The sequence below is a fragment of the Adelges cooleyi genome, unplaced genomic scaffold (assembly GCF_023614345.1).
Source record: "Adelges cooleyi isolate 19-005CV unplaced genomic scaffold, UGA_ACOO_1.1 ACOO_flye_CR_arks_rails_tigmint_CR_PRNA_1, whole genome shotgun sequence".
NCBI lineage: Eukaryota > Metazoa > Arthropoda > Insecta > Hemiptera > Adelgidae > Adelges > Adelges cooleyi.
In genome coordinates, this window is record NW_026095751.1 from 3556684 (window position 1) to 3580569 (window position 23886).

The window sequence follows — 23886 nt, forward strand, 5'->3', positions numbered from 1 at the left end:
AGTGATTTTATTCACTTTTATCACTTTGATTTATAACAATTCCTGTAGACCTGTGACCTCTCCGTCGCATCGTTGCTTTAATTCCATTATGCCTTTATTCTGCTGTACTAGACCTCTCGGATAAAAACACTTTTAGATTAACGCTTTGATGTTTTTGTAAATAACGCAACTCAATTGAATCGGTAATTTCAAAAACAACACAAGTCACAAAATTGAATACATGTTTTTATGCATGCGATATATACATGTTTTCTTACAGTTATTTATTCCTAATAATATATCCGAGTTATTTGTCAATTTCCGGTTAAAGTATCCATAATGATGGTTATTACAGAGATTTTAATTTCAGTCCCATTCATGATACACACCACTTTAGTAGTTTTGTTATTTTTACCATAGATATATTATTATATTGGGGTTTCCGCACAAAATGTAATACACTATAGGTTGACTTTTTGATCAAGTTATTTACTATTAAGGACATAAGAAATGCCATGGTCGTGACTCGAGTGTATATGATTTGATTCTCTTCGTAAAATAGTTTAAGAAAATTGAAGATTATATGAATAAATATGACACTGATACTTTTTTGGGGAGGGGAGAAGGATATGATCAGACAAATTGAATTTCGATTATTTTCTTGAGTAATAAGAACATATGTAAAGAAGTCTAAGGTAAACAATTATTAATAATGATAATATACCCTTTCAGTATATAACCCAAAATTTACTATTTTTTTCAATAATTCAGCAACTTCAAGGCTGCTGTAATATTCATAAACAAGAATAATTATCTATTCCAATTGTAACTTTAAACCCCCTACATAGTTTTTGCTAAAACACATGTTAAACATATATTTTTTTTTTAATTTACAAATTCAAACGAAAAAGAACTATGTTTATACAGTAGCTGACCCATAAAAATGTAATAAAACATTAAAACAGATATATTGTTTTTCTTCGCTTCACGACCTAGTGTTTATTATTTTTGTCTGTGAAAATATTATTTTAATAGAATAAATACAAAAAAACATTTACAACGTAAACCAGCTGCCGTCTACTTTAAGTTTAATTTCAAAACCATAAACTACTGCTAAAAAAACAAATAAAGAAAACGATTGTCCCAGATGTTGTATCAATTTTGTCATACATACATACATACATACATCATACATCTTTAAAGATAATATTGCTATATTACAGTAGCCGTGTAGTTGTTGAATTATTAAAGAAATATAGTATATATTTGGTTATTTACTATAAGTGACAATTACATTTATGAGGATGTCCAGTCATTGCAATAAATTTAATTGAAAATTTTCCACGACAGTTTCCTTCTACTAAATATATATGGAAAAAATTAAGTTGTCACAATTGTTTCTTCTCATAACATTAGAAATGTATTGTCATGTCATCTATCTCTAACCACACTCTCTTCCTCTATCTGATCATAAACCTCCTCAGTAGTATGTTATGGCCGTATCGGCACCTGTTATCACGCCCTGTTATTACAGGATCGTGATAACAGGATCGTGATAACAGGGTCGTGATAACAGGTTCGTGATAACAGGGTCGTAAAAACAGGGCGTGATAACAGGATCGTGATAACAGGGTCGTGATAACAGGATCGTGATCACAGGATTCGATACGGCCATATCACGATTCTGTTATCACAATCCTGTTTTCACTACTGGTATCACAATCCTGTTATCACTACTGGTATCACACACACACACACACACATGGTGGGGACGGGCGAACATCAGCATATAAGGAAGGGTGCACCACCCAACATTTAACAGTTACCAGTTATCACTGCAAGACAGTCGGTGAACAATCATTTGTGCACATACACACACGTACGGTCAAGGTAAGTCCGGGCGCACAGCCAGAGCTTAGATGTATTAAGTCAAACAATATTGTCATTTACAGATGAGTCAAATCACCAAAGATTTCCTAAACGACCGCAGCGAGTTCGTGTTGGAATCGAAGAGACGTTACATTACGGAGATTCAACCCTTCGTCCCATACAGAGTGATACGGTTCGAAACGGTCGTTACAAAGCACGATGCACGTACGCCCGCCGTAGAATTACGCTTGGGCGATAATCCACAACCCATACGCGTATACTTGCCAACCAGATTCAGAATGACCGACGAAGAACTACAGAAACCGATAGATTCTAATCTAACAATGATCTACAAGGGAAAGAAGAACGGGTCCAACGTCCACGATGTCGTATTTTTATAATATTATGGGTAAGTGCAATAGTCAGTTAGCAGAAAAAAAAAAATTAAATATCTAATTGCTGGTGTCTATTGTACTCTACAGATAATGACGGACCGTTCGACGACTGACCTGCAGTACAACACACACACACACGCAAATATATAAGTAGCAGTTGGAGTAAATGTGATTAATGTCAATAAAAAAAAAAAAAAATGTATGTTTAGCTATTAATACCTAAATAAATAAATATATATATATATATATATATATATATATTAAATTTATTGCAATGACTGGACATCCTCATAAATGTAATTGTCACTTATAGTAAATAACCAAATATATACTATATTTCTTTAATAATTCAGCAACTACACGGCTGCTGTAATATTCACACTTTAAAATAAATAACTATTGAAATCATTGTAACTTAAACTCTAAATGTATTAATTCCTATGTTAGAAGTATACAACGACCATTTTTAATAATTCATAACGTGGTATTTCCAATTATTTTTCCAAAACGTGTTATTTCCGTTGATGGTTCAAAATTTGCTATTTCCTGTAGTGTCATTATCACCAACAAAAACCTAACAGTGAAAAAAGACCAAGTTCCAGACCTCCCTCCCAAAAATGTCAGCCTATCATAGTTATTTATCAACTAAAACGGTTTTTAATCAAAAAGTAACATAGAAAGAAGGAATCCATGGAAAAGAAATATTGATCTAGTTTGATAACTATTAGTATCACACAAAGTCTTATCACGTGGGGTTTAATAAACCCCAACACATTAACGAAGGGTTTAAGAAACAGCATATTGGAAAAGATAATAGGTAGTCAGGTAAAATAATTTTCAAAAATCATGTGTTTAAATTTGTAAGCAAAACTATTTATTATGAAGTAGTGCATCATATATTTTTTTTTTAGTTGTATTTAAGTGCGGTATTAAAACATAATTTCAAGTATTATAATATGATACTAAAAAGTATTAAAATGTACGATGTCGTTTTGTGTATGATGTAACTGGTCTATATTACCACGCCTTCTCATAAGATAGTGGTTCTGTTCGATTGGTATCATTGATCTGAACTTGAAGAATCACACCACCAACATACTTGTATTTGCTGCTTTTAACAATGCCTTTTATAGTTGAAATTACGATACATGTGCCAACTTCGATCAAAAAGGAATTTATAAATGATTCTGGGTCTAGTACACTTCTGAGTAATCCTAATGAGCGACACAAATTTTTATCCATAGATTCTTCTTCTTAAAAATATAAAAAAAATATTGCAATATTTAATTTGTAAAATTTTTTTTTAATAAATTACATAACATATAATATTTCTTAAAAAATTAAAACTTAATGAAAAAAAAAAAATTGCGTTATTATATATAATGACAAAAAAAAAGTTTTTATAAATTATATTTTATGTAACATAAATATTTACCTGAAAATCCATTTATTACAGTCTGCATAGCATTTCTTACTATGCCTCTTCTTTTAGTTCCAAGACCTGGCAATAAAGTCATATCTGGAACTAATAAATAACCGTATTGTTAACAAATAAGAAAATATAAATTTTAAATAAAGTAGATACTTGGAATGTAAATACATTTTACAGAACTGTATTTTTTCAATTTTTTAACGGTAAGTATTGCGACTCAATAATCTTGTACCAAGTTAACATTTGTATTAGTAGTCAAAATTTGGTTGATTTATCAGTCAAGTTTTTGTTTGTAAAGATAAGATTCACAATATTTTATTATTTTACGATAAAATATCAAAGAAAACTAATGAAGTTGTATATTTAATAAAATAAAAAATGCTACATTATCATAAAGATACTCAATGCTTCTTAAGTTCTACTTTAAGTCTATAAAACTTTTAATGATAATTTAAATAAATCTAAACATTTTCTTTTGACAAACTATACACTTAACATGTACAGATCTTGTCGGTCTAAATCCAGCTTCCTTCAATAATCATTTTACGTCATTTTAAATTTTAAAGTTTTGGGATTATTTAGTTTTGTTTGGGATGTATTGTTGACAATCGTGAATAAACCAAAAACAAATATAAAAAACGTTCTATCTATATGGGATGGAACGTTTTCCTTATATCCCATTTAAAGAAAAATGTTTTGTGGAATTCCTCAAAAATTTAAGAAAGTATAAAAAAAAGGAATATTTTGCCCTATTAAACAAATACAAAATTAATTACAAAAGTTACCTTCGTTAAATATAGGCACAGGAATAGCTGTAAGAAAAATAATACGGTTTATAAAACCCGGTTTTTTATGTTTTATCTATAACCGTCACTTAAAATTGGGATTGCGAGGATTTAACTAAACGACTAAAAACTAAATTTAGAAGCCGCTTTTAAATAATAGATATAAATTGAATTTGTTTTGGATGATTTTCGGATATATCCACGTCAATAGTTATAGGCCGACGTTTCAGACTCATTGCAGAGTCCATCTTCAGTGCGATAAAAAAATGATATAACAATCTACGAAAACTTAAGCACATTCATAATTTTATTTGAGACAGTCACAATATAATAATTCCAAACTTGAAGTAAAAAATAAATTCTTCACTACCTAATTTATACAATATTTATCATTTTTAATTGTAACTTGTTAATATTAACAATATTGAATATTTACTCATGAGAGACGATAACTGTTGTCGAGTTGCAGTCTCTCGATCTATGCAATCTTAAATTAAAAATAAAATAGAATATAAATAAATGATTATTTATGGTATATATGTATATGACTCAAAGTATGATATTTAATATAAATATGAAATATATAAAGGCGATTACACTGTGACAGTCGGTTTGCTTTTTCTGAAATTAAAAAGAAAGTATTATACACTTAAGGAATGTGAAAATACGTCTATAAAATGTAGGAAATAATGTTACCTGGTACAGCAAATATATAAGATATATCTTCTGAAAGTATAGTAAAATATGGATTATTAAATAAAATAGGTTTTTAATTTCTATCCTATTATACATTAGAAGATGGAGGTGGAAAACACATGTTCCTTTATTAGGTATATTGAATTGAGTGGACACTATGATACTAAAATAACCGAATTCAAGTAAATGTACCAAGTAGAACAAAATATAATGGTGAGTATAGGTTGAATTAGAAAACATCTGTGTTGTTTATCATAAAGATCCATTTCGATTGTTGAGTATAATTTATGATTTACAACACAGAAAAATTTACATAAAAACAAAATTCTCTTAAAATTCTTAAATCACTTTTAAATATTTTATTCTTAAACGAAGCAAGTTCATCTTTATTTTCTTTATATTTTTATAATAACTTTGATTACCCATCGGTACTTCTTTACAAACAAATTTTCTAATTAAATCAGCCATAATTTCTAGAATCAACAAATAATTGTTTGAGCTATAACAAAATACATAATACATAATGCTTTTTAAATGCTTATATCTCTATAAGGTTAAATAGTCACTGCATATTATCCAAGGAAGTGATTTAACCTTCCAACCTTAATTTTCTTTATGTCAATTAGGAAAATTGTTTCTTTTATTACTATAAACTTTCAGGTTTAGTTCAGAAATTGTAATTTTTAGTTAACAATGTATTTAATATTCGGGGGAACATAACAAGATAGTTTTATACATTATACAAATCATACTTCCTTGACAATTTTCGAAGGCAAAGTCTGTAATTAATCATTAACACAAGTATAAAAATATGTATGTTAACATTAAAATTAAATGTTGTATGGAGATAATTGTTACTGACTATTAAGTCTAACCTCCTTCGTATAAGGATCAGGAAAAACAGAACAGTCAACTGAAAAAAAATATTGATTTGGTTTTTTTTTGTATGATTATTATTTATCCAATCAAAGGTATTAGGAGGCACGTGTAAAAAAGAAATAATTACCTGCAGCAAATAAAAAAAAACTGACAAGTGTGAGTGATAAAATAAAACAGTAACATACCGTTTTCATCTGCAAAACAATGAAAAGCATACAAATATTTTATTTTAGACACTGTTGCCAATTAAAGTTTATGTAGCTCCAATGCGGAGATATAAAGGTTTTTTTATTAAGAGTATTATGATGTGTTTTACATTTTAATTTTTTTTGTGTTCTCTTTAATGATGAGCATACATGTGTAATATTTAAATGTTTCGTGGGGCGAAGGTCTGATAGGTTTAGTTAATGACAAGAAAATGTGGTGTCCTGTGAGAGCAATGAACATCAAAAAAAGCTGTAATACTAGTGGTGCAGGAAAATGTTAGGGATGTATGCATATACATTTTTAATTATACACTAGTAGAAGGGAAATGCCAGTAGAATAGAGGGAGTTATGTGGTAACTAAATTAAAAGGCAGGGTAGATTTTACAAAAATCTAGAAACTATAGAGTAATAAAATGAATGACTTAGTACGAAGATTTGGGAATAGATGATAGAAAACAGAATTACAAGTGAGACAACTATATCTAAATACCAGTTTGGTTTTATATCTGTGTAAAGTTTTTTGGTTTATTGAGTCTATACCTAAATATTTTTTAACACTGGAACAAAACTTTCATGTCATAAAATCACGATGATCTCTTAAAAAAATATTTCAAATGGCCAACTTAAAAAAAAAATTACATCCAGGAAAACACAAAAATAATGCCGTTCCTATAAGCATAGAATGACAGCACGAAATAACTTATTGATTAATAAATAGGTTATTTCCAAATTTTTGTGTGTTGTCTTACTGAAATTAAAGATACGTAATACATTTTAAGATTTAGTACCATTTAAGTACAGTAAAACCCTAGAAAATATCATCAAGTTTTTTTTTGTATATGAGGTGAAAAATTTTTCATTTGTTTGTTTTTTGTTGTATATCTGAAAGTGCTGTACATAAAAAAAAAATTCTAAAAACACTAAAGATTATTTAAATTGGTATTGTTTATTGAATGTACTTGCCATATTTGATGTTTTACAGTGTTCCTTAAATTATTGAACGTACAAGGCAAATATCAGTTTTTAAACTGTTTTAAAATGATATCCTTGCGACTTTTCGATAAAACTGCGTATCAACCGAAACAATAATATCTAAATAAAATGTTCAACATGCAAAAATATGTGTACATGATTACATATTAAAATAGTTATGTATTGAATTTTATAATCAGTTCCTTTTTCTTTATTGTGTTTGCAGTCTTTCGTAAAATGTATGTTTGCATCATAAAAATTTTAAATGTTTTACTTGTTTAAATCGCCACAGGTGTTGTAAACAATTCTGTTATTTTTTTTTAGTTTAATATGCTAAATATGTTGTTATAAATTATTAAACAACCTTTTTTCATTTTAGTTTACTTGCTTAGTTAAAAGGCATACGTGGTTAAAAAAATATTTGAGGTTGTTTTTTATATGCTGCATTATTTATTTTTGTTACATAAGTTTTAGCTACGCATATAAAGCCAATAAGTTCAAAGCTCTATTGTTTTAGCATTTTAAAGAAATGATAAGTATTAAAAAAAAACACGTTTTATAATTCATTTATTGAGATTTTACCTAATTTAATAAAATTAATGCAAACATATATTATTTACCTAATAAATGTATAATAATATAATAAATATAGTCAATGACAATTTTTTTATCGAGAAACCTTCAAAAATTAAATAACATGATAACTAACACATTTAGTAAGTAAAAAAAAAGATTATGTATATTTATTAGAAAATTATTTATAGAACAGTTTTATAACATTATTCCACATTTAATAGTAAACCCGATTACGCATATTTTATTCAAAAATTTAAATCATGAGTACCTACGAACTTTGAACGATTTACTGAGAACTGAACAATCCGGATGGTTAACTAGGTATGATACACTTACATGTTGGACTAATACTTATATTATGACGAATGTGTATAATGAATATTTTTTGTGTACAACAACAGCCTAAGTAATCACAAACAGTATGTTTGAGTTTTATTTAGACTACCACTCTACCTCCTCATCACCACCTATGACCACCACTACCGACTGTATAAGATTATTGTGCCTTGCCGCTTCGGTTGCCTCTGTACCGATTGTTTTTGTTTTCAACGCACCATTTTTTTTTTTTTTGCCGCTTCTTTGTTTTTGGATTTTATTGAACATTTATTTTTACTCCATCTCCACTCTTGTATTGAGCTACCTGCAATTTCACATACATTGTGTAAATGAGCAATAGCTCATTTAAGCTAGTAAACTCTGATATTCCTACAAGAATAAACTGCTATCTCCATATGTTTTTATTGTTAAAGGCTTCTATCTAATGGGGAAAATACTATAATTATAATGAAATGTAACTTATATTACATTATGCTAAAGCATTGTACATTTGTGTGATGTTAGAAAACATTTTTTTTAAATGTTTTTCAAAAATGATTACTACACATTATAACCATTTGTACATAACGACACTGACGTTACTTAGAAAAATTGTAATTTTAGTAATAGTAGTAGTGTAGGCTGGTCCATATTGTACCACAATTGTCTAGATATAATTTTTTTTAGCTTTGATGCGGAGCAGAGATTCTATTGGTTTTACTTTGATGTGGGCTTTTTTTTTGTCTGCATACATTGTAACTTTTTAATACTGGACCAATTCCTTTGAATAGCAACTCTATAAATTACAAATTTCATCTAATTGGTATTGGGGGGTGGCAATAGTAGAAAAAATAATTCTTCTTCACAGTTAAAATTTAAAAAAAAACAAAAAAACCATTCTAATTGTCTAATAAGTTTTTATTACTAATTATTATAAGTACACAAATTCGCAGAATTTTTGAGTAAATCATTAATGTTGTAGAGTCACAATATATCTTAATTCATTTTAAAATTCAGAGATTAAGTATTAAACTACGCAAAAAAAAGAAACAGTTTCCAACACATCTAGGGGAAGACTTTTTGTTATACTCTGTTGAGTTAGAGCTCACATTCCTGTTAAATACAATTATAAACGATAAAATTCATAAATTAAAAATTAGAGTATAAATAAGTCAAAACTGAAACAACAAAAATAATAATGGAAGGCAAATGGAATGAGTGTTTAGTATTAGCAATCCACATAATTTTTTTAAGGGGTTAGTATACAGCATAAATATGTTATTTATTTATGGCGACTGAACATGGAAAATTTTTCGGGTCATCTTGTAGAGTTAGGATGTAGGCGTGGTTGAGATGAGTACGAGGAAGTGGACCGACGACATCTGTGAAAATTTTTTCAAAGGGCTTTAAGGAATTAGTGGTGATAACCATCGGGGCCTTTACATGACTATTAATGATTTTGTTTTTCTGGCAAGAGGTACACTTTTGGATGAACTCAGCTACATCGTGATTCATACCGATCCATGTGTGATGTTTCTTTAAGCGTTTGAGGGTTCGTGATATGCCTTGATGATTACCTAATAACATTATGTGATATTCTTGGATAATCTGAAGTTTCTCTTCTGTGGAATATTCGTCCAGAGAGTAATGACGAATTTAAATATTAGAGTATCTGAAAATAAAGTTGATCATAGATCGGACATTCAACCAATCTAATCGATCTAAGGCAAATCTTATCTTAGGTAAGGCTAACTTTTCTATTTGATATTCGATACAAAATATTTGGAGATTTTGTAATGCCGTAAAAACAATCCCGTCAAAATGTAGAGAACAAACCGATTTGAGTGTTTTTGAGGTAAGCGATTTCAAATATATTTTTTCCTTGTTTTCTTAAGAAGATAACTGTCCATATTTTCGACGAAATTCAAAAGCGATTTCTTTGGACAATTTGAAATATTTGGACACAGTGTGAAATGATAGTCTGAAGGTGCATCGAATAGGTTTTCACTAATTTCCACAGTAGTTTTAAGGAGTATGGAGTAACGACACATGTAGATATTGAGATTCTGCTATATTTTCAGTGATTTCGGAATGTGGAGGCTCTTCTGGTTGTTCTGGAGTTTCTGGAATAAGTGATTGTTCTGGAGTATCTTGATTAAGTGATTGTTCTGGAGTTTCTAGATTAACGAGTAATTACCTGATGAATCCTACTTAATGCGTCAGCATTGGTATATTGTGTTCCTTTTTTGTATTTCACTGTATACTAAAACTGTTCTAGTTTTAATCTCTATCTGATCAATCGTGATTCAGGGTCTTTGAGATTAAATAACGACGTAAGTGCGCGATGATGTGTGACAATTATAAATTTCTTTCCAAAGAGGTACGGACGAAATTGTTTCACACCCCATACAGTACTAGTTAATTCTTTTCGGTGGTGTTGTAATTTTGTTCCGCTTTATTTAATGTTCTGGATGCGAACGCAATAGATAAATCCTTTCCTATAGGACCTTAAGATAAGATGCAACCAACAGCGTAGTTACAAACATCACAAGCGAGGACAAAAGGTTTCTCAAAATAAGGATACTAAAGGATTGGAGCCTGTGTAAGTACGCACTTGAGAGTCTGAAAAGATTCATCGCATATGTCACTCCAAATAAAAATGGCGTCCTTTTTCAAGAGGGCTGTTAATGATTTTGCAATATCTCCATAGTTCTTGATAAAACCCCGATAATAGCCGAGTAATCCGAGAGAGAACTTGATTTCTTTAACGTTTTTAGGTGTGGGAAAGTTCTGAACACATTCGTTATTCCTCAAGTCAGGCTTTACGCCTTGGTCTGTGATAAGATGAACTGAGTACTAGGTTTCTTTTCGGATAAATTCGCATTTGATGGGCTGTAACTTGAGGTTTTATTGCCTCAGCCTATCAAAGATTTCAGTGAATTTCTGAGAATGGTCGTCTAGATTTTTGGCAAACATGATTATATCGTCTATAAATATCCGCGCAAAATGTAATACACTGTAGGTTGACTTTTTGATCAAGTTATTTCCTATTAAAGACATAAGAAATGCCGTGGTCGTGAATCGTGTGTATATTATTTGATTCTCTTCGTAAAATAGTTTTAGATAATTGAAGATTATATGAAAAAATATGACACTAATACTTTTTTGAGGAGGGGAGAAGGATGATCAGACAAATTGAATTTCGATTATTTTCTTAGGTTATAAGAACAAAAAATTATGTAAAGAAGTCTAAGGTAAACAATTATTAATAATGATAATATACCCTTTCAGTATATAACCCAAAATTTACTATTTTTTTCAATAATTCAGCAACTTCAAGGCTGCTGTAATATTCACAAACAAGAATAATTTTCTATTCCAATTGTAACTTTAAACGCCTTACATAGTTTTTGCTAAAACACATGTTAAACATATATATAATTTTTTTAATTTACAAATTTAAACGAAAAAGAACTATGTTTATACAGTAGCTGACCCATAAAAATGTAATAAAACATTAAAACAGATATATTGTTTTTCTTCGCTTCACGTCCTAGTGTTTATTATTTTTGTCTGCGAAAATATTATTTTAATAGAATAAATACAAAAAAACATTTACAACGTAAACCAGCTGCCGTCTACTTTAAGTTTAATTTCAAAACCACAAACTACTGCTAAAAAAACAAATAAAGAAACCGATTGTCCCAGATTTTGTATCAATTTTGTTTAAATATATTGACCTAAATTTACATGATTTTCATGTAATCATTAAACTCTATCCATCTAAGTAATTTCATGTAATTATACATATGCAAATAGTATACTTAATAGATGGAATTTATAAATTATTATAACAGTGTTATTTGGTTTATAATTCAACTTTTTAAACTTAAATGGTAACATCTGTATTTAGTTGAATTGTATTTACTATGCGGAGCTGAGTAGTATTATAGCGATTTTTAACTATCATAGTAATAGCGCTACATCTTTAAAGTCTTGTAGACAAATATCAGGCTAAAATTTAAAAAATGGTGTTTTGTTATTGCGGAACTAGTTTTTTAATAACACCTTAACAAATGTATTACTATATCATCCTTCTTTACAAAAATCGAAACCAAATGATTTACAATTCTTATAAATTGACTAATGGGTTAAAGCAGACCAAATCAAATTTATCTTAATCGTTGAAGGTCACCCAAGTAATCTTCTTTCTTACAGTTTAAATCAAATATATTTTCATCATTGATGGGGACGTCCGAATTTATCACATTTAATATTAATTCAAATCAGTTTACAGATCTGAATTTTAATTAACTTATCCTAACTGACAAAATAGTTGCGGTTTATAAAATATGTTATAAAAGTAGACGGTAAAAGTACATGTTTTCTAACAGTTGTTTTATTCTCCAAATTGGCCTAAATAAATATATCCGGGTAATTTGTCACTTCAAGAATAAAGAAACCGGATGTTGGAAACTACCTAAATTCGGAGTTCAGTCCAGTTTATAATATACACTACTTTGTACCTAGTGGTTTTATGTTTACCGTAGATATTTTATTATTCTGACGTTTCCGTACAAAATAAAATACACTATATTTTGGCTTTTTTATCAAGTTATTTCCTTTTAAGAACTTAACAAAAGTAAATAGATGTTTATTGCTCCGATTAGCAGTTGGAAAATATCGTTACGATAAATTCATCATAAAGCTATCATTTGAGGGATGATATTATTTGGTTACATAATTTAAAAGTGCTTATAGTAATAATATGCTAGCTAATGCTCTTTTAGGTAGAGGGTTTATGATCAGATAAAGGGAGAGAGTGTTGTTAGAGATAGATGACATGACAATACATTTCTAATGTTATGAGAAGAAACAATTGTGAAATCTTAATTTTTTCCATATATTTATAGTAGAAGGAAACTGTCGTGGAAAATTTTCAATTAAATTTATTGCAATGACTGGACATCCTCATAAATGTAATTGTCACTTATAGTATATAACCAAATATATACTATATTTCTTTAATAATTCAGCAACTACACGGCTGCTGTAATATTCACACTTTAAAATAAATAACTATTCGAATTATTGTAACTTTAACGTCGTACAGTATTTTTGTTAAAACATGCGGTTTTAAGAAGAAAAAAAACTTGTTTTTTATGATTTTTAAATATGTTTGTGTATTGATCGAACAGTTGTGAAAACGGGTAAACATATTTTTTTAAATTTACAAACTTTAAAGCAAAAAAACTGTGGGTATACAGTATATAATGTTCCAAGGACAATATTACAAGCAAACATAAAATTGTGCTCACTAATTAAAACAAAATAAAGCCAACATTGACCTAATTAATTTGACCTTATTTTTTTTCAAAATTTACTATTTCCCAATTGGTGTCAAAACGTATTAACTCCTATGTTAGAAGTATACAAAGACAATTTTTAATAATTCATAACGTGTTATTTCCAATTATTTTTCCAAAACATGTTATTTCCGTTTTTGGTTCAAAATGTGCTATTTCCTGTAGTATCGTTATCCCCAACAAATACCTAACAGTGAAAAAAGACCAAGTTCCAGACCCCCCTTCCAAAAATGTCAGCCTATCAAAGTAGTGATATCTACATCGTGACCAAGTCTGCTCTTTCTTTAGTTCATAACCACACTTCACTCCTAATTTCATGAGCAACACTGCTCTTTAATTTGTATTGCTTAACACTTGGCCAGTTTGTGAATGAAACATGACCTTTCTGAATGAGGCATATAACAGACCTGTCCGCAATGTAGATACCACCACTTTGGTTGGTTGACTTTATCGAGAGGGGATCTAAAGCTTGTTCTTTTTTTCTGAGTTCTCTTCTTTCCATCACACACATAACTCCTAAGTGAGTACATTTGATAATGATGTTTCATGCTTAATTCAGAAACTGGCCAAGTGTTAAGCAATACAAATAAAAGAGCAGAATGATGATTCATTTTATGTTATGCCCCCCAAACGTCAATCGATTAGTCGATCTACATCTCAAACACGAAAGAAAAGGGCATTACGAGCTTCAGAAATGACAGTTCTATGTACCACGATTCTGGGGACGCTTTTCACAATTGGGACTAGATCTGGGTCTGGGACTGGGACCCCTGAGTATTAGGGAGACATAATCAATACAATGTAACGTACATATGTAGATCCAAAAAAAGCCGGGACGGGGTATGCTAAAGCTTCACAATATACAGCCTCAAGAACTGACTTATTTGTAATTATTTTACTCAGTCCAGGCAAAATAAATCTCGGGCAACGCCGGGTTGGGACAGCTTTATATTATAAAAATAATAATTATTATTATAAGTAGTTATTAAATTAATTTAATTTATTAGAATTAAATAGAATTTATTGTAGTCAAGCTAGAATTTATATGAGTAGCCACTATAAATCTAGTTCAGTATTAACAAAACTTAAACGTTTAGGTGTACAATTATACTTTATAATAAACCACGTGACAAATGTTATAAGAACAAAGAACACTGCCCCACTGCCATACATGTGGACATGAATTAAAAAAGACACAAACTACGAACAAATGATAGCTGACTAGAGACATGGGAATCAACAGCACCCTGTACCGGCAGTAGCGCGGTGAAGGTCATTAATCCCCACCCAGCGCATTCGTTTTGGGAATACTGCAATTTTCAGGTTTTTTCCTTTATTGACACTATAAGACCCACCTTTGTGCCAAATTTCACATTTCCACCTATACATGAAAGGTCTTATAATTTTGATGATGAGTGAGTGAGTTATTGAGTCAGTCAGTCAGTAACAAAAATGCAAATTTTGAAATCCTCCCATTTTGAATGGGCTGAACATTAAAAACTCATATTCTTACAGTGTCTTAAGCTACATGATTTTAATTCATGATTCAAATTTCAAAAGCTTATCTTAAGAAAAAACAGAGTAATGTGGGTTAGAAAAACTGGGTGAATTGGTTCGTGTAAAGATACACAGGTATTGCTGGAACTTGGCCGGCGCACTGCCTTGCGCTCAGATATAGTTTATTTTTAAATGCAATTTGAAATTCAGGCTTACATAGTTAGATTATTAGCACCAAGCTATTCCCTAAATTGCGTTCTTAAAATATTTGTTTCTAGACAATTTATTTACACCGATCAATATGCTATACTTGTTTACTACATTTTAACATGGATATGTAATTGAGCTGTATACAATAAATTTCATGTCGCCATTTTCACGTTAAACTTACACTTAGAAATAAAATAGATAAGAGAAGAGAGATAAAAGAGATAAGAGATAAAAAATAAGTCAATGGAGATAACATATCCGCGATTAAAAGTTTTTTAGTCAGACGTATTATGCGGCTTTGGTAAATTCGATGGATGGGTGGTGTTTTCATCCATAGTGGGAGTACTTGTATAATTATAAAAACTAAATTTATGTATATCTGCTATAAAAATACATACATAGTTCCAATGTATGTGTCTACTGAATATTTTTACCTATTTGATTTAAAGATTGTTTAAAAACAAATATTAATAAAAAGAGATGTTTGTACTGAACTCTATATAAACTACTACACTATATAACTAAATAAATAATGTCAAAGAAACAGCATATTGGAAAAGATGATAGGTAGTCAGCTAAAATAATTTTAAAAAATCACGTGTTTAAGCTGTAAGCAAAACTATTTATTATGAAGTGCATTATATATTTTTTATAAATTGTATGTAAGTGCAGTATTAAAACATTATTTCAAGTATTATATTATGATACTAAAAAGAATTAAAATGTACGATATCATTTTGTATATGATCATTAACAATATATAAATCGTACATATTACTGGTCTAAATCACCACGCCCGCGAATAAGATAGTGGTTCTGTTCGATTGGTACCATTGATCTGAACTTGAACAATCACGCCACCAACATACTTGAATTTGCTGCTTTTTACAGTGTCGCCTATAGTTGAAGTTACGACACATACGCCGAGATTGATATTAAAAGAATTTATAAATGATTCTGGGTCTAGTACACTTCTGAGTAATCCTAATGAGCGACACAGATTGCTATCCATAGTTCCAACTAAAAAATAAAAAAAAAATTGCAATATTAAATTTGTAAAAAATGTTTTTATAAATTACATTACATATTATATTTCTTAAAAAGTTAAAACTTTATTTAAAAAAAAAACGCAACATTATAAATAATGTCAAAATAAAAGTTTTTATAAATTACACTTTATGTAATATAAATATTTACGTGAAAGTCTTGGTATTACAGCCTCCATAACATTTCTAACTGTCTCTCTTCTTTTAATTCCAAGATCTGGCAATAACCTCGCATCTGGAACTAATAAATAATCGTATTGTTTACAAACAAGAAATTATACATTTTAAATAAAGTTGATAGTTGGGATGAAAATACATTTTTAAGAACTGTATTTTTTCAATTTTTCAACTATAAGTATTGAAACTCAATAACATTGTACCGTGTTAACATTTGTATTAGTAATCAAAATTTGGTTGATAAGAATCAAATGGCTTTAGGACGTGACTAGTTATGGATCATTCAAGATTTATCAGTCAAGTTTTTGTTAATAAGTATAAGATTCACAATATTTTATTATTTTACGACATAAATATCAAAGAAAACTAATAAAATTGTATATAATAATAAAAAAAAAAACTGCTACAATATCCTAAAGCTATTCAATGTTTTTTAAGTTCTACTGTTAATCTATAAAAGTGTTAATGTTAATTTGAATAAATCCAAACATTTTGGTTTGACAAACTATACACTTAACATGGACAGATCTTGCCGGTATAAATCCGGCTTCATTCGATAATACTTCTACGTCCTTTTAAATGTTTAAGTTTTGGGATTATTTAGTTTTGTTTGGGATGTATTGTTGACAATCGTGGATAAACCCAAAACAAATATAAAAAACGTTCTATCTATATGGGATGGAACGTTTTCCTCATATCCCATGTAAAGGCAATTTTTTTTGTGAATTTTCTCAAAAATATAAGAAAGTGTAAAAAAAGGGACTTTTACACTTTGCCCTATTATACAAATACAAAATAATTACAATAGTTACCTTGTCGAGTTATAGGGAGGTCAGGAAAAGCTGTAAGAAAAATAATATGGTTTATAAAACCCGGTGTTTATATTTTATCTATAACAGTCACTTTTAAATTAAGATAACGAAGATTTAAATAAACAACTAAAAACTAAATTTAGAAGCCACTTTTAAACTATAGATATAAAATGTATTTTATTTGGGTGATTTTCGGATATATCCACGTCAATAGTTACGGGCCGACGTTTCGGACTCATTGCAGAGTCCATCTTCAGGGCGATAAAAAAATGATATAACAATCCACGAAAGCTTTAACACATTCATAATTGTATTTGAGACAGTCAAAATATAATGATTCCAAACTTGAAGCAAAAGCTAAATTCTTCATTATTGCTTTGAACATACAACATTTATCATTTTTATTTATAACTAGATAATCAACAATATTGTATATTTACTCCCGATAAACGACCTCAGCCGGCTTCGAAGTATTCTCTCTCGACGCATGGACTCTTAAATTTAAAAAAAATTGTATACAAATAAATGATTATTGATGGTATATATGTATATGACTCTAAGTATTAAAATTAATAGAAATATAAAATATATAAAGGCGATTACGATCTGATAGACGGTTTGCTTTGTCTGAAATAAAAAAAGATAGTATTATACACTTAAGGAATTTGAAAATACGTCTACAAAATGTAGAAAATAATTTTACTTGGTACAGCAAATGTATAAGATATATCTTCTGTAAGTAAAGTAAAATATGGATTATTAAATAAAATAGGATTTTAATTTCTATCCTATTATACATTAAAAGATGGATGTGGAAAACACATGTTGCTTTATTAGGTATATTGAATTGAATGGACACTATGTCATACTATAATAACCGAATTCAAGTAAATGTACAAGAGTAGAACAAAATGTAACGGTGAGGTTAAGTTGAATGAGATAACATCTGTGTTGTTTATTATAACGATTCTATTTCAAATGTTGAGTATAATTTATGTTTTATCACACAGAAAATTTTTTATAAATATAAAATTGTAATTGTCATTTTTAAATCACTTATATTTAACTATATATATAGTTAGTATAACTATATTTAGTTATTTTAACTATATTTTAAAATAACTGTGATTACCTATCGGTTGTTCTCCACGAACAAATACTGCAATCACATCAGGCAAATGTTCTATAATCAAGAAATAATTGTTTGAGCTATAGTAAATGATATAAATTATAATGCTTAAAACACTATAAGGTTAAATAGTCACTGCATATTGTACAAGGAAGTGACTCGTCCATTCAACCTTTTTTTTCTTAATGTAAATTATGAAAATTATTTCTTTTAGTATTAAAAACTTTCAGGTATTCATCAACAAGCATCTTTTACACTCTTTATATGAACAGCTTATAGACAATTTCATTTTTTATTTATGATTTATTTAATATTCGAGGGAACATAACAAAATAGTTTTCTATATTATACATATCATACCTTCTTGACATTGTTCTAAGACATAGTCTGTAATAAAGCATTAACACATTTATAGAAGTATGTATGTTATCAGTAAAATTAAATGTTGTATGTAGAAAATTGTTACTGACTATTATGTCTAACCTCCCTCGTATAGTCATCAGGGGTATCAGAACAGTCAACTGTAAAAAATATTGTTTTGGTTTTTTTTTATATGATTATTATTTATCCAATGAAAGGTACCAGGAGGCACGTGGAAAAAAGAAATAATTACCTGCAGAAAATTCCAAAATACTGACAAGGGTAAGTGTTAAAAAAAAATAGTAACATTCCGTTTTCACCTGCAAACATTTAAAAGCATAAAATGATTTTATTCAAGAATCTAGAAACTATAGAGTAATAAAATGAATGACCTTAGTACGAAGGTATGGGAAAAGATGATAGAAAACAGAATTACATGTGGGACGCCTATACCTAAATAACTGTTTGGTTTTATATCTGTGTAAAGTTTTTATTGATTTATTGTGTCTACACCTAAATATTTTTAGCTTCGGTGCAGAGTTAAGAAGGTATAGTTTTTGATGTGTTTTTATTTGGTTAGGTTATTTTTTGGTCTGGGCCCACGATATCTCGTAAACCGCTGAACCGATTTCTTAGTGTAGCAACGCTATAGATCAGAAATCATACCTGAAAGGTACTTTAAGAGGCCAACATTTCAAAAAAGTCACCCGTTCCCCATCGAAACCTTTTTTAAAAATAGTCGAAAAAATTCCAAATTTAAATGAATTGTTCTTCAAATAAAGTACTATCGATAAACATTAACAAAACAAAAAAATATCATAAATCTTTTCCCTTAGAAAGGATAGAATTGTTTTCTTTATTTAAATTTTTCAAACAAAGTTTTAGAGATTTAGATCTGAAAATTAGACCGAAGGTAGATCTAAAATGGAACTATAACGTATACAATTTTCTCAAAAATCTATAGTCAAATTTTTTTTTTCTTTAGGAAAATCCACAAAAATAGGGTAAATTTACACTTTGGCCGTAGTCAGTTTCTAGGTTGCTATGTGTGGGTGAATCATCAGTCAACAGGTAATGAATATATTTTCATTATATTGCTAATTACGATATATGGGTAACTATGACAGTACATTTTTATAGAAAGACGATCAACCATAACCGGATCCATCCTGCACACGACTAAATATTAAATTTTAAGTACATTATTGCTGGTCCCACGACCTCTTCTAAACCACTATAACTGGTATGAACACACTATCCACAGATTCGCATCGAAGCGTTTATTTAAAAGTGATTTTATCACTTTCAGTTACAATAAAATCTATAGACCTGTGACTTCTCCATCCCCACTATGCCCCGACCCCACTGTATTGGCTTTTTTAACATTGGAACAATACTTTCATTTTATAAAATCACAAAGATCTCTTAAAGAATATTTCAAAATGCCAGCTTAAAAAAAAAAAATTACATCCTAAAAAACACACAAAAAATGCCGTTCTTTCAAGCATAGAATTCAGCACGAAAAAACTTATTGACTAATAAATAGGTTATTTCCAAACTTTTGTGTGTTATCTTATTTAAATTAAAGATACGTAATGTATTTTAAGATTTTGTACTATTTAAGTACAGTAAAACCCTAAAAAATATCATCATGTTTTTTTTTCGTATATTGTGAGGTGGAAACCTTTTTATTTGTTTGTTTTGTATTGTATATCTGAAAGTGCTGTACATAATAAAATACTCTACATAATACTAAAGATAATTTGAATAGGTATAGTATATTGAGTGTAATTACCATATTTGCAGTTGTAAGACCAATTTTAAACTGTTTTAAAATTATATTTTTGCGACTTTTCGATAAAACTGGGTATCAACCGAAACTATAATTTCTAAATAAAATGTTTAACATGCAAAAATACAAGTACATGATTTTATATCAAAATAGTTTTCAAGTAAATTTAATAATTAGTTTCTTTTTCTTTATTGTGTTTGCAGTCTTTCGTAAAATGTATGTTTGCATGATACAATTTTAAATGTTTACTTGTTTAAATCGCCACAGGTGTTGTAAACAATTCTGTTATTTTTTTTAGTTTAATGTGCTAAAAATGTTGTTATATTTTATTAAACAACCTTTTTTTCATTTTAGTTTACTTGCTTAGTTTCAAAGACATACGCGCTATACAAAAATATTTGAGGTTATTTTTATATGCTACATTAATTATTTTTGATACATAAATTTTAGCTGCGCATATATAGCCAATAAGTTTCAAACTCTATTGTTTTAGCATTTTAAAGAAATGATAAGTATTTAAAAAAAAAACGTTTTGTAACTCATTCATTGAGATTTTACCTAATTTAATAAGACTAATGCAAACATATATTATTCACCTATTAAATGTTTAATAATATAATAAATATAGTCAATGACAATTTTTTATCGAGAAACCTTCAAAAATTAAATAACATGATAACTAACACATTTAGTAAGTAAAAAAAAAAGATTATGTATATTTATTAGAAAATTATTTATAGAACAGTTTTATAACATTATTCCACATTTAATAGTTAAGCCGAATACGCATATTTTTAAAAAAAGTTTAAATCAAGAGTACCTACGAACTTTGAACGAATTACTGTGAACTGAACAATCCGGATAGTTAACTAGGTATGATACATTTTTGTACGTGTTGGACTAATCCTACACCTTTATTATATTATCACGAATGTGAATAACGAATATATTTGTTCACAACAACAGTCTAAGTAATCACAAACGGTATGTTTGAGTTTCATTTCGACTACCACTCCACCTCCTCATCTCACCTATGGCCACCACCACCGACTGTATCAGATTACCGTGCCGTGCCGCTTCAACAGATGCCTTTGTTCCGATTGTTTTTGTTTTCTACGCACCATTTTTTTTTCCGCTTCGTTTGTTTTTGGGTTTTATTGAACATTTAATTTTCATCCGACTCCACTCTTATATTAAATGATCTTTTAATGCAATTTCACATACATTGTGAAAATGAGCAATAGCTAATTTCAGCTAATAAACTCTGATATCCCTACAAGAATAAACTGCCATCTCCGTATGTTTTTATTGTTAATGGCTTCTATCTAAAGGGAAAAATACTATAATTTTAATGAAATGTGACTAATTTTACAGCTAAACATTGTACATTTGTATGATGTTAAAAAACAAAATTAATTTTTATATTTTTCAGAAATTATTAGCATTTAGAAAAAAGTATTTCTTGTTCTACAAAATATTATGAAAGTAACAAATATGTAAAAAAATAATTATGTTATTGTTAATAATACAAAATAATTTAAGCCGCTTCAGCACACTCCATAATAATTAAAATTAATTTCTTACGAACAAACATTTTATTTATTTTTCTTATTATGTTCAATAATATACATACGATTATGTATCATTATTTTTTTTCGAAACGTTTAATTTAAAAAATTCAGAAACTCAAAATTAAATCTTAAATTTATATTGTATGTATATTTTCTATTAATGTAACAACATTAAAACTACACATTATTACAATTTGTACATAACGTCACTAACGTTACTTAGAAAATTTGTAGTTGTAGTAGTAGTAGTAGAAGCGAAGGCTGGTCTATATTGTACCATAATTGTCTGGATGTAATTTTTTTTTAGCTTTGATGCGGAGCAGAGATTCTATTGTTTTTACTTTGATGTGGGCTTTTTTTTTTTGTCTGTATACACTGAAACTTTTTTAGTACTGGACCAATTCTTTCGAATAGCAACTCTATAAATTACAAATTTCACCTAGTTGGTATTGGGTGGTGGCAAAAATAGAAAAAATAAATCTTCTTCACAGTTAAAATTTAAAAAAGACAAAAAAACAATACGAGTTTTAATTAACTGTCTAATAAGATTCTATTACTACTTATCATAAGTAAACAAATTCACAGATTTTTTTAGTTAATCATTAATGTTGTAGAGTCACAATATATTTTAATTCATTTTAACATTCAGAGAGCTTAGATATTCGCGTTTTACGAAAAATCGTTTTCAACTGCAATATTTATTGTTGATATATAGACAAATACATATGTATAATAGTTTTTTATCTTATTTTTATCAACAATAAATAACGGTTAAATATATTTTATGAAAATATTTATGTTTTTCTTCGATTTGAATTTGAGTATTAACCTAATTAAATCAGAGTAAAGATTCAATATGCTTATCCAGTTTACCTATCTATTAAATGTTATAAAATTGGTCAATAGCAACATTTTGAATAAATATGCTTTATAATTTTTAATACATTAATTGTATTAAATAAATGCAAAAAATTTTAAAAATATGTTGCAAACAAAATAAAATGTTCGATATTCGAACTCTAATAATTATCAACGTTGAAAAATAATTCAAAATGCTTATTAGCTATGTATTCATATCCTTAATAAAAAAATAAATAGATATCATACGGTAGTCGATGGTTTTTTTTTAAAATTATATTTATTTTCTAAAAATCACTCTTTTAGCTGAAAAAGTTTAATGGTTAATAAAATAGAGAAAATTAAAATCTAGACATAACAGGATACTTCCGCTCATTAGTTAAGGAGTCTACATAATAAAAATACATATTATTGTAATAACTTGATACTCATTGTTATATAAGTTTCGTTCAGCACCACATTAAGGGGACTCCCAATAAAATTTGAAACCCTATATTTTATAAAAACTCAGTACAGTGGGGACGGGCCATATTGAGGACGGAGCATAGAGGGGTGAAGACAAAACGAGATCGGGGAGGTCACAGGTCTAGAGGAATTATTATATTGAAAGTGATAAAATCACACCTCATCGATGCAAATCAGTAGTTAGTATTTTCAAGCCAGTAAAGTCCAAACCATAGTATAAACCAGCATATTAAGAAAGAATTTCAGTAAGGTGCAGTATTTTCAAATCAGCATAACAAATTTGATTCGAAAGTGATTTTATCAAAACGATAAAGTATCTTATTATAAGTAGACGGTTCGGCTTTTATCCAGTAAACGAAGATTACAGTAGATACACAATTTAATCATCAGTGATCGTCTAGTTTTTTTCGTAAACAAGTTGGTTTTAAATGTATTTTGTTACGTTATTTGTGTACTTGAATGTCTAAACTATATATCTTCTTAAATTGTAGAATCATG

The 23886-nt window shown here is 28.7% G+C and overlaps 2 protein-coding genes across 2 annotated transcripts in view; both read right to left on the reverse strand.

Moving 5' to 3' along the window:
• Positions 1-3136: 3136 nt before the first annotated feature.
• LOC126833891 (uncharacterized) overlaps positions 3137-23886 on the reverse strand; it is a 49702-nt gene continuing 28952 nt past the window's right edge. The window contains exons 2-11 of the mRNA XM_050565470.1: positions 6163-6229; positions 6019-6069; positions 5909-5935; positions 5579-5629; positions 5157-5186; positions 5058-5081; positions 4897-4947; positions 4461-4487; positions 3679-3768; positions 3137-3496 (exon numbers count right to left, since the gene is read on the reverse strand). Of these exons, the coding sequence (XP_050421427.1) occupies positions 3261-3496; positions 3679-3768; positions 4461-4487; positions 4897-4947; positions 5058-5081; positions 5157-5186; positions 5579-5629; positions 5909-5935; positions 6019-6069; positions 6163-6229 (654 nt within the window). The 3' untranslated portion in view covers positions 3137-3260. The remainder of the gene's footprint in view (positions 3497-3678; positions 3769-4460; positions 4488-4896; positions 4948-5057; positions 5082-5156; positions 5187-5578; positions 5630-5908; positions 5936-6018; positions 6070-6162; positions 6230-23886) is intronic.
• On the reverse strand, positions 15826-21404 carry LOC126833876 (uncharacterized). The gene is made up of 12 exons (XM_050565445.1): positions 21319-21404; positions 20498-20591; positions 18956-19022; positions 18813-18863; positions 18703-18729; positions 18346-18396; positions 17917-17946; positions 17817-17840; positions 17654-17707; positions 17214-17243; positions 16376-16465; positions 15826-16198 (listed from the first exon to the last, which is right to left on the reverse strand). The coding sequence occupies exons 2-12, from the start codon at positions 20498-20500 to the stop codon at positions 15966-15968; spliced, it is 660 nt and encodes a 219-aa protein (XP_050421402.1). The 5' UTR covers positions 20501-20591; positions 21319-21404; the 3' UTR covers positions 15826-15965.